Genomic DNA, 11,401 nt, shown 5'->3' on the forward strand with positions numbered 1-11,401 from the left:
TGTGTGTGTGTGTGTGTGTGTGTGTGTGTGTGTGTGTGTGTGTGTGTGTGTGTGAATCCACGTACCCATTTCTCCATGTCTATGAGCTGTGGAGCAATGGACACACAACAGAAAGAAAAGAAAGGAAACGTCATGCTTCCATCATCATGAAGTAACACATCAGACTCCTTCATTTCAGCAGAGGTTGATGGGTTTTGCAGTTAAATCTTTGGGTTTCCTGTTTCTTTGTTATTCAATTAATATTTCTGTTAATTATAAATGTTTGTTATTTGATGTGGGTGAAAAAAACACTAGGGGAAAAACGATTCTATTCTGCATAAAGGAATTATTAATACACCTGTAGGGTCATCGGAGGTCAAAGGTCGTCCTCTGCTCATGAATGAACGGAGCCGTGATGTGGATGTTTTATCGAAATGCTTTTTTGTTTTTAGTCACAAAAACAAAAGCTAAAACATCATTTCCTGCAGCATGATCACACGGTTAGTGAGTTCGATCAATTATTAGATCATTAATAAATGAGCCACAGCTGGAATGAGAAAGAAACAGAGAGCAGATAATAGCTCATGCTGACCTCAGATCACACACAACCTCTCAACACCATCACAACACGTCTGAGGGAATAATTCATCATTCAATGAAAGCATCAAACTCCAGAAAGGAAGAAAAGCACCAAAGTGTCATAACAGTCATCTACATTGGGGCTTTTCAATGTTTTTGATGCCAAAATCCTCTAAATATGATGATTACTGATCGGTAGAGACCCCTACCTAAAATATCAAGACCTCTATATATTCACACACACACACAAAAAAATGCTGAATGAGAAAAGTATTGTAATATTGTAAAGACAATAAAACGGTTTATTATAAGACAAAATAAATTAACACATGAATTATTTATTATTTATTATATTTCCCAAATTAAGTAATGGACTTTTATGCTGTCATAGTACTAAAGCAAACTGTTTACATTCTGTCTGGAAAACATCTGTGCATATCTCAGATTATAATCATCAGAAGAAAATATTTATTTTTCACCAAAACTATATGGAGATTTATTTTTTTAAAAACATAATATTAATAATCTTTTTTTTTTTTTTAAGTCACATGATACTTTATAACTGCACTGGCTCTCACGTGTGTCATAACTGAATGCATTAATCCTGAATGAGATCTGAACACTCAAAATGATATTTATTTCAGTTTGTCTCTCATAAAACCATCACATGACTTTATAAGGTGAGTTTAGGTGTATTCGGTGGCGCATTACCATCAAAAACAAAACTAATGCACTGCGTCCTCAGCGGCTCTGATGTCGGGAGAAAAAGAAGAGTCTTATGTTCACTTTTACACCCAGCTACAAAACACCTGCACTGCTTACGAGATGTTGTTGTTGTCGCTGCAGATGCTCGAGTGCGGAGGAAATGGCGGACAGCACACAACTGGCTGAGGGCGGAGCTATGCTAATAAGGGACAGTCTGTCAGCGGCTGTGGGCGGGGCCTGAGCAGTATGACATCATATTGCTCAGAAAATCAAAACGGCTTGATTATTGGTGGATAAAAAATATATTTATTTATAATATAAATATTTTGGGGATAAAAAAAAGGAGCAAATGGATTTTTATCATTGTAGGGTGGTTGTGTCCACACACTGCTAAGACACAATTATATGCAAACAGCATGTAAAAGTGAATTTCTCATCCAATGTCCCCTTTAAGGTGTTTTTGTCTTTTCTGGAGACTGATCATCACGCACGCGCACACACACACACACACACGCACACACACACACACACACGTACACGCACGCACGCACGCACACACACACACGTACACACACATATTATAACCTGTAACTTGAATGTGGGAAATAATTACAGTTAGATCCAAAAGATAGTTTTAGCAACACAGCGCAGATGCTACAGAACACAGTTAGCGGACTAGCTGTATAAGAACTGCTGTAATTTTTAAAGATTTCATATTATTTTAAGGTTACACTACTATGACAATCACACAGCTTCAGTGTGACATCAATAAGAAAAAGTATAATTTCAAAGATATTGTCAATAATAGTTGCACATATTAAAATATGTATGAACTTAATACATGACCTAGATTATTTATTTTGCAAAAATATCAAAATCTTTGTCATTTTAATAAATATTACATGAAATTTATGAAAAATTGTTGCTGCTCCAATTAAGCTCAGTGTGCTCTCTTTAAGCTCTTCATAACATTACTTCATAAACTGATTTTAAATATAAACTGATGGTTGTCACTTTAAGTTAATCTTTATAAAATGGTTAACTTATTTGAACAGCTTTAAGATAACTAGACGTAATTATAGTTTATGACCAAAGATGAAAGAGGCATGTCATCCGTACAAAGAAGGAGCCTCTGTCCAGGGAAAAAGCAACTAAAGGCTGGAATAAACTACACAACTTTTAAAATGTGAACAGATTTTTAAAACACCAGTGTATGATCGTTTACTGCATGATGGCTAGTTTTCCTTTGTGACTTGTAAATAGTCAAACTGGGCATCATACACTAAACGACTGAAGATCACACACTACCAGGCCTTCAAGTCGTTCCGATCGCAACAAACTCATCCAGAAATGTGTGCATTGTTGCTAGGAGACACATGAAATGAAATGAAAACAATGTGTTCTAAAATCTGCTGAAAATATCAAACATGTTTGATCTCCTCCGACTGGATGGAATCAAAGGCTGAAGCTAAAAAATCTGAGTCTGTGACCATCATACACTACGTGATTTTCTATGGAATCAGTCGACTCAAATCTACAGACTGGCTCTGACCTTCGGCAACTAGCATCAACTTCTCCAGACTGTAAATCTGTGCAAAATTGGGGCAAAAATCATGTAGTGTATTCCAGCCTTAAGAGACTATAGATAAGTAGACATTCCTTTAATAGGAGACTTCATAATGAGGCTAGTTTCTGTGTTCATCCCCGTGAATGAAATGTTTTATTGGTTTGTTTTGTTATTTGATTTTTGAATACGTGTTACTTAGCTGAACGTGGACTAGTCTAGATGCTGCAATGTGCTTAAATGACACTTCACTGTGAATATATAACTGATCAGATTGAATGCCTTGTTGCTTGATTTTAGTGTTGTTTTTTTGTGACTGACTTTGTACCTTCAACTAAAATATTTTTCAATTATTCTTTAAAAAGGTTGTTTAAAATAAACAAGAATTTTTAATAAAACATGATGTGAGCTTAATGGGAACAGGGGTGTGCTTAAAGGGAACAAACATGTACCCATTAAGCACAGCCAGACTTTTTGCATTTAATGATGTATATCTTAATCAAAGCTTTTGTCATTTAAAATAAAATTAAATATTTTTGTGTGAGAGATTAATATTTTATTTTAACATAACTTCTTGTACTGAAACCAATATCTTGTGCACTAAAAAAGCCTCACTGTAGATTTTGGTGAGCTTAATAGGTACGTTTACCCTATTTTTTTGTTTAGCTGTCATGTGATCATCAACATTTATCAGAAAACCATGAACATGTGAATGTGTTGTTAAATATTCTTAGACTTCAAGAAAACATTTAAACTCCAGATATTTCGGCTGAGAAAAAGCTTGTGAATCCCTGATCAAACACAACACATACCACAGTGACTGCATTCACCATATGAATATAATTTATTATATTTGAAATCTTTAATTCATTATTAAGGTTTCACTGAAAAACATTACAGTTAAAGATACAGTAAGTTTCAAACTCTCTATTAAAATGAATAAATAAACATCTAGAGATCAGATACATCTGTAGGAACTCTAAAAATGCCAGCAATGAAACACTTTGAAGATTCACGTGCTGCAGTGACACTAACTGAATCAAGAATCACACTGGAATCATGACTCTTGAAGCAAATCAAATCAAATGATGCTGTGCCTAAAAATAAGACAAACACCACCGTCCAAATCCCTATGTCACTTCCTGTGAGTCTCTGCTAACTGGCTGTAGACACACACAGAGAGGTTTGGAACAGATAATACGCCTGTGATCCAGAGTGAATCATGTGACCGGCCGACCTGACCACATGAACCCGCTAACAACAGATCAAACAGAGGGCAGGTGAGTCAGAGCCGCCACAGGACACACACTCTCTCACACACACACACACACACACACACACACACACACACACACACACACACACACACACACTCTATTTTGAAGAGAGAAATATCTTCTTTTGCGTTCGACAGAAGGAAGAATCTCATACAGGTTTGGAATCACATGAGGGAGAGTAAATTAAGTCAGAATGATCGTTTGGGGTTGAACTTTTTTTTTGTTTTTTTGTTCTCATCTCCATAAACATAAGATGCCGGTGCATCTGATTTGTTGTTGGACTGCCATTGCGCTCGTATTTCTTCTTCGCTGTGAATTACAATTTCCGTTCATCTGACCACCCGCAATCTGGGAAGCACCACTACAAGAAGTCTGGAGGTACAGCCGCTCCGGTAAGCCAAAGTGGTAAACAGCCACAGTGTAGGTATGAATTTAGATCTTTTGTATGTTTAAAAAAATATCGATACTTGGTGCCAGAGTATCGATAACGTCTCGCGGCCAGAAATATCGCAATAAATCGGCAAATCGATTTATTGTCCCACCCCTAGACAATATATGGTTTATCTTCAGTTCTTCTTATTATAATTTTCATTATAATAAAGTATATTTATAATGCAATGCTAATCGACATAGCCTTTATCACTGCATAGCATACTATGAAATAATATGTTGCGTGTCTTATTCTGTGTAAGAAGCCACATCTCACAGAAGGGTTTTATTTCAGGCCGAGGCTAGTGATGATGGCTCACGGAGTTTCATGCATTGCTCGTACTGCACAGGATGCTGCTTGAGGTGATGAAAGAGATTAGTGGTGCTACCACGCTTTGTAGCTATTATCTTCTTGCACACCTTGCAAATGACGGTATTTTGATTGGCATCTGTTATCTGAAAACCAAACCACCCCCATATTACAGATTGTGCGTTCCTTTTGGAGACATTATCCCCTCCCATGTCTCTTTCCAAACCTGTGTTGATTATCATCTCCATTTTGCTAATTTGTAAAAAAAAAAAAACTCACCTCACATCTCTTGCGCGGTAATACATAAGGGGACGTAATATTGGACGTTCGGCACGTTCTTTTGGGAAAGTATGCTTGAATTTGAAATATTCGATATTCACGATATTTTCAACTTTTACATCGTCGTCAAAATTATTGCGATATTATCGCTAATATTCGATATATCGCCCAGCCCTAACACACACACACACACACACCACGCACACACACACACACATAAACACAAACAAACACACTCACACACACACAGACACTCAAACACGCACACGCACACACACAAACACAAACTCACTCAAACACACACACACACAAACATGCACACACACAAACAAAAACAAACACACACACACACTCAAACACACACACACATAAACACAAACACTCAAACACACACACACATACACACACACACTCACTCAAACACACACACACACACACTCTCACTCAAACACACTCAAACACACACAACACACTCAAACACACACACACACACACACACTCAAACACACACACACGTACTCAAACACACACACACACACACACATACACACTCTCTTCAAAATATCTTTTGCGTTCGACAGAAGGAAGAATCTCATACAGGTTTGGAACAACATGAGGGAGAGTAAATGAAGTCAGAATGATCGTTTGGGGTTGAACTATCACAATGTTATTTTCAACATTTACCAAAAGTTGTGTGTCTGTTCATATTATTTAATGAACCTGAACTAAACATGAACTACTAATAAACAGTTTTATTTCTATTCACTATATAAACAAAGATGAATAAATACTACAAAAAGTTTATCACTCATTGTTAGTTAATAATATAAACATTAATTCAATAGATAATTAATAGAATAGATAAACATTAATTCAACATATCTAATTGTTCCCATGACAAAAAGCATGGCAGTGGTGCACTGATGCTGTAAAACATTAATGACAGTGAAGTGTGCTATATTCAGGCAGACCGTGATGCTGCACTGATGCTTCTGTCTCTATGGCAACTGAGTGACATCAAATCAGTGTTCAATCATCGTGAAACTGCTGCTGACACACAACACTCGTGCAACTTACAGACGCACCATCAGCGGCGCAGGGAAATCTGCGTTACGATCTGCAGACGCCGTTATCAGGACAGAATGCCTCTTTGATATAGCGATCAACGCTTCCACGAGTTAAAATCACATCCACATCGATCACTAGAGCCGACTGTGATTATTTCATCTCATCTCAACCACAATCACATGTTGTCATATACAGTAAATATGGGAAATTATATTTTTTTTCAGTCTCCGTCAGTGCTAAGACTGCTTAACACACTGCAAGTTGACTTTATTTTCACATTCATGCAGTTCATTCACTCTTGACCGTAACACACTGACAGGATTTCTCATTTCCATCCATTGTTGGTGAATCGATCACCTGTCGAACGTCATAATGGTGAGCGTTTTATGGGAGGAGCAGGTCATTCATTATTTTGCTTCAGTCAGATGTTGATGGCTTTGGTTGAGATCTCTGATGGACAGAAGCAGCACTCACTCACCCCTTCCGCTCTCTCCTCGGTGTTAGCCAGCATCTCCTGCAGCGCTCGTACAGACAGCGACTGCTCCAGCACAAACGTGCATATGGACAGATCCGGAGGAACGTTCTGGAAACACACATCATTCAGCTCAGCTCATGTTTAAGAAGAACCACTGATTTAAATGTAATGTTTAACTCTTGTGTTATGCTCAAATTCTGAGCACAATTGTGACCCTGGAGCACAAAACCAGTCATAAAGGTCAATTTTTTAAAATTGAGATTATGCATCATAAATAAGCTTTCCATTGATGTATGGTTTGTTAGGATAGGACGATATTTGGCTGAGATACAACTATTTGAAAATCTGGAATCTGAGGGTGCAAAAAAATCTAAATATTGAGAAAATCATCTTTAAAGTTGTTCAAATGAAGTTCTTAGCAATGCATATTACTAATCATAAATTAAGTTTTGAAATATTTACAGTAGGAAATTTACAAAATATCTTCATGGAACATGATCTTTACTTAATATCCTAATGATTTTTGGCATAAAAGAAAAATGGATAATTGTGACCCATACAATGTATTGTTGGCTATTGCTACAAATATACCCCAGCGACTTAACACTGCTTTTGTGCTCCAGGGACACAATTGTATTGCTGCAGATCAAACTGACCTAAACAAATTCAATACAATTCACCAAAAATCACACTATGAAAAAATAAATCATGTCAAAAGAGTAAACCTTTAACATGAATACTTCTCACACATTGCATCAAAAAAACACATGAAAACAAGCTTTTTAAAACTTTAGCAATTTTTTTTTACTTTTTCTTTTAAAAAAAAAAAACAAAAAAAAAATATTATAAACAGAATTGTAAATAATTATTTTTTATTTTAAATTGTAAAAATGAATGAATTATTTATTTATTATACTTTTTACAGTAGAGCATGGTAATAGCAATGAGAAGATCATGGGTTTCATTCCCAGCTAAATGGCCGTGCTTGAACTGATAAAAATTTGCATCAAAATACTTTCTTTTTTTTGTTTGCTGCCATGAACATTGAACATAACCATGAAAATACGGGTCAAATTGAACATCATAATCATAATAAAGCTTTTGTATACCCATTTCACAAAACCTCAGATTTTCAAAACTTTGCAGGCATGTTCTTGACCCAAAGTGAAAAATTGTAACAAAATTAAAATAATAATAATATCCTAAAATTAACCATTATTTTCAAAAACTCAATTTTGTGTTAATACAGGGGTTACAGAAACTCGAAGCAGCTCCTGCTGAACTAACGTGTGAAGATCTGGGCTGCTGACTAAAAGGCCGCAGGTTCTAAACCTGCAGCAGGATCTCACGAGTCTCTGCGCTTCAGTTAGGGTTAGAGCTGAAATCAGCTGGCTAGATTTGAGTACGTTTCTTGAGCAGATAAAGGTAGCTTGTGTTTGCGATCAGTGTGTGAAAGTGAGTGAGAAACATTATTTTCAGCAATCTGATGACAGAATGAGTCAAATGAGGCCAGTGTCATTAGAAACTCCTCAGATGGACCTGAGCAATCAAACAGAATTACAGCTCCCTCTCATCATCTCATGAGCAGTCTTTATGAGAGCGATGATTAAATGATTCACGGTCTCAGCAGACTCACTGCTGTGTGTGCGCACTTTGGATGGGTTAAATGCAGAGCACTAATTCCTAGTATGGGTCACCATACTTGGCCACATGTCACGTCACTTAGTGAAGATGTGAGACTCGTACCTTTGAGTTTGACGTGGACTCGAGGAAACACAGTCTGTTCCCGAAGCCCTCGGCAGCCAGACAGAGCTTCTGCTGCTCCTTATGGACCATCGCGGAGCACTGGAGGACCACCTCATCATCCTGAAACAAACACACATCAGACAGTGTCACACGTCAACACCACACACTGACCGTCATCTGGAGCTGAGCTTCATGAGGAGATGCAGCGGGTTTATGAAAAGCTAATCATTCATTAAATCATTAAAATGCCCATTTTTAATAAATAAATGTAAAATAAAAAGAATAAAAATTAACCACCTTCTAAAAAAGACAAAATATTTCATTTTAAATAAAAATCAAAATAAAATACTCATTAAAAAGATTAAATATTTTATTTGAAAAAAGTAAAAATTAAATAAAAATTAAAGACCACAAAGATTAAATATTTTATTTGAAGAAAAAAAAAAATAAAATAGATTGAAAATAGAGATTGAAATACACTGCTTCATACACGCAATATCCACAACATCATCATGAGATTCAGCAGACGTCATCTTAAAACATGACTGCATGAATCCACACACACACACACACACACACACACACACACACACACTTACACACTTCAACCTCAAACTCACTGAAGATTCAATGACATGAAACTAACGAACTAACAAATCACGAAACATCAACATAAAACTCCCTGAGACTCGAGCTGCTGCAGATGGACAGAACTAAACATATGTGTCATCATATATTGAATATATAACTTCATGAGCGTCAGGTGAGCGTCTCTGATGCTCAGTGTGATTGATTACAGCTCCAGCAATAAACATATGAACAGATCAATCATCTGTCAGTCATCTCTTACAATCCTCCATCAATCACTATCTAACGACTTCATCATCTTCATCTCTGACACTGATATTACAAATACAATAACTCAGATACCATATCAGACAATAAACTCTATTATCGTTATATCAAAACAAAAACAATCAACTCCATGAAAACTGATTAAGGAAAAGAGTTATTACAACATCGACAGCAGATAAAGCATCACCACTTCAATATTGCAGGACATTTTCTTATAAGCTACCATTAAAATAAATACGTTATTTATTTATTATATATGTATCTGCAAGATTTGACCTGTTTATTCTTTAGATCTAAATCTGCATTAGCCATAAAACAAACACAGGTCAGTCAACCACAATAATCAACAAACAATACATGAGAATACTGCAGCAGTTGATGCAGCGAGAGCGCAAACACACACACACACACACACACACACACACACACACACACACACACTCACACTTTCACAATGGAGACTAATCCTATTATATTAAGATGGAGTAACCTTGATGTGTGTGTGTGTGTGTGTGTGTGTTAATCTGACCAGACTGTGTGTGTGTGTGTTTGTGTTGCATATCATAGACGTCTTCCTTCCATTGACATATTTTTCTTTACAGTTATCTATAAACACTACAAACAAATCCAAACACACACACATACACTGTCAGAACACTGACACATTATTACAATTAAAGCACATGGTTGACATATATATCATCTGCACACATGAGCAGAAGTGTGTTGTTGAGAAGCAGATCATCACACGCCTGTGGCAATACAACACGTCTGTGACATACTGTAATAGAGCGCCACTGCACACATCACAACACAATGAACACACAACTAACATCACATCACATGACATGACCGCTGGCCATCCACACACACACACACACACCGTACTCGAGTCACAGACATACAGCAACATATACATAGCAAAGCTCAACGGCTTGATTCTTTTTATGGTCACAAAATATAACTACTGTATATTATTGTCCAGCTCTAATCTGATCAATGGGAATATAAGACATGAAGATATTAAGATATTAGAAACATTAAGATTATGATTTTCTGTAAAGCTGCTTTAAAACAATCTGTATTGTATAAAGTACTATAGAAATAAATGTGACTTGATTTCTCCAGTAGAAACTTCACGTGTTTTGCTATTATTGGCTTGATTAATGTTATTGATTAAATATTCATTGTTAATGATGGCGTCACAAATTAAACTTTGAAAATAACACAAAAACACTAATGAATTCCTTGTCACAGTCGTGATCGATTATGAGACATGTGACAATCAACGTACAGCATGACACATCTGTGTGTCTCATCTGAATGTGACAAGAGTAAATAGAGTTTGTGTGTGTGTGTGTGTGTGTGATGATGATGTTGCTGGAGGCTACAAGCATTTGTTTTCTACAAAACGACAACAGGCAGATGGAGCCACATAAAATATTAATGAAGACCTCACTCACAATGTGTGTGTGTGTGTGTGTGTGTTCTTGTGTGTGTTATATCTGCTGCTGCTGATGGTGTGTGTGTGTGTTATTAAGTGGCTCCTCCAGATATAAATGCTGTAACTGTGAACGAAGCCTTTAATCAAGTTACGCAGTGGAGCGATGGAGAAACGCCGGCAAACGAGACAAATCTATTCTGATGAGAAATATCACCATTAACACACACACACACAAGTTGATTACTGAACGCCTGTGTTTGTGTTTTTCTCTCTGCTGTGACGTCAGACCTTCATACCTCATATCATCATCACGGCCCTCAAACATGTCACATTCTCACCAGTGCAGTGATGAAGACGAGCGCATGTGTTCACAGCACTGCAGTGAGATTAACAGAAACACTGGCGATTTATCTGAGGCCAAACATGCGATCAGTGCATTATATGCTGCAGTGAACATCCTGACCTGAGAAAGGATGAGGAAGGTTACATGTCTGTAAATAACACAAAACCAAGACTGCACGTTTGTGACGCTACATGGCATGAGGGGTATTTATACCCATGAATTCAGATACTGTTGCTTTAAGAGCTGCAGAAAATGAGACGAGCAGTTGAAATGCATTTACAGTATCTGTGTGTGTGTGTGTGTGTGTGTGTGTGTGTCTGTGTGTGTGTGTGTGTGTGAGTGAGAGTG

At 36.9% G+C, this 11,401-nt stretch overlaps 1 protein-coding gene across 1 annotated transcript in view; it reads right to left on the minus strand.

The window, feature by feature from the left end:
• Positions 1-11,401, minus strand: part of ryr2a (ryanodine receptor 2a (cardiac)) — a 124,207-nt gene that overhangs the window by 91,021 nt on the left and 21,785 nt on the right. Inside the window, exons 3-5 of the mRNA XM_016468347.1 lie at positions 8,412-8,531; positions 6,669-6,773; positions 66-86 (exon numbers count right to left, since the gene is read on the minus strand). Coding sequence (XP_016323833.1) covers positions 66-86; positions 6,669-6,773; positions 8,412-8,531 — 246 coding nt within the window. The remainder of the gene's footprint in view (positions 1-65; positions 87-6,668; positions 6,774-8,411; positions 8,532-11,401) is intronic.

The sequence above is a fragment of the Sinocyclocheilus anshuiensis genome, unplaced genomic scaffold, assembly GCF_001515605.1.
Source record: "Sinocyclocheilus anshuiensis isolate Anshui unplaced genomic scaffold, SAMN03320099.WGS_v1.1 scaffold652, whole genome shotgun sequence".
NCBI lineage: Eukaryota > Metazoa > Chordata > Actinopteri > Cypriniformes > Cyprinidae > Sinocyclocheilus > Sinocyclocheilus anshuiensis.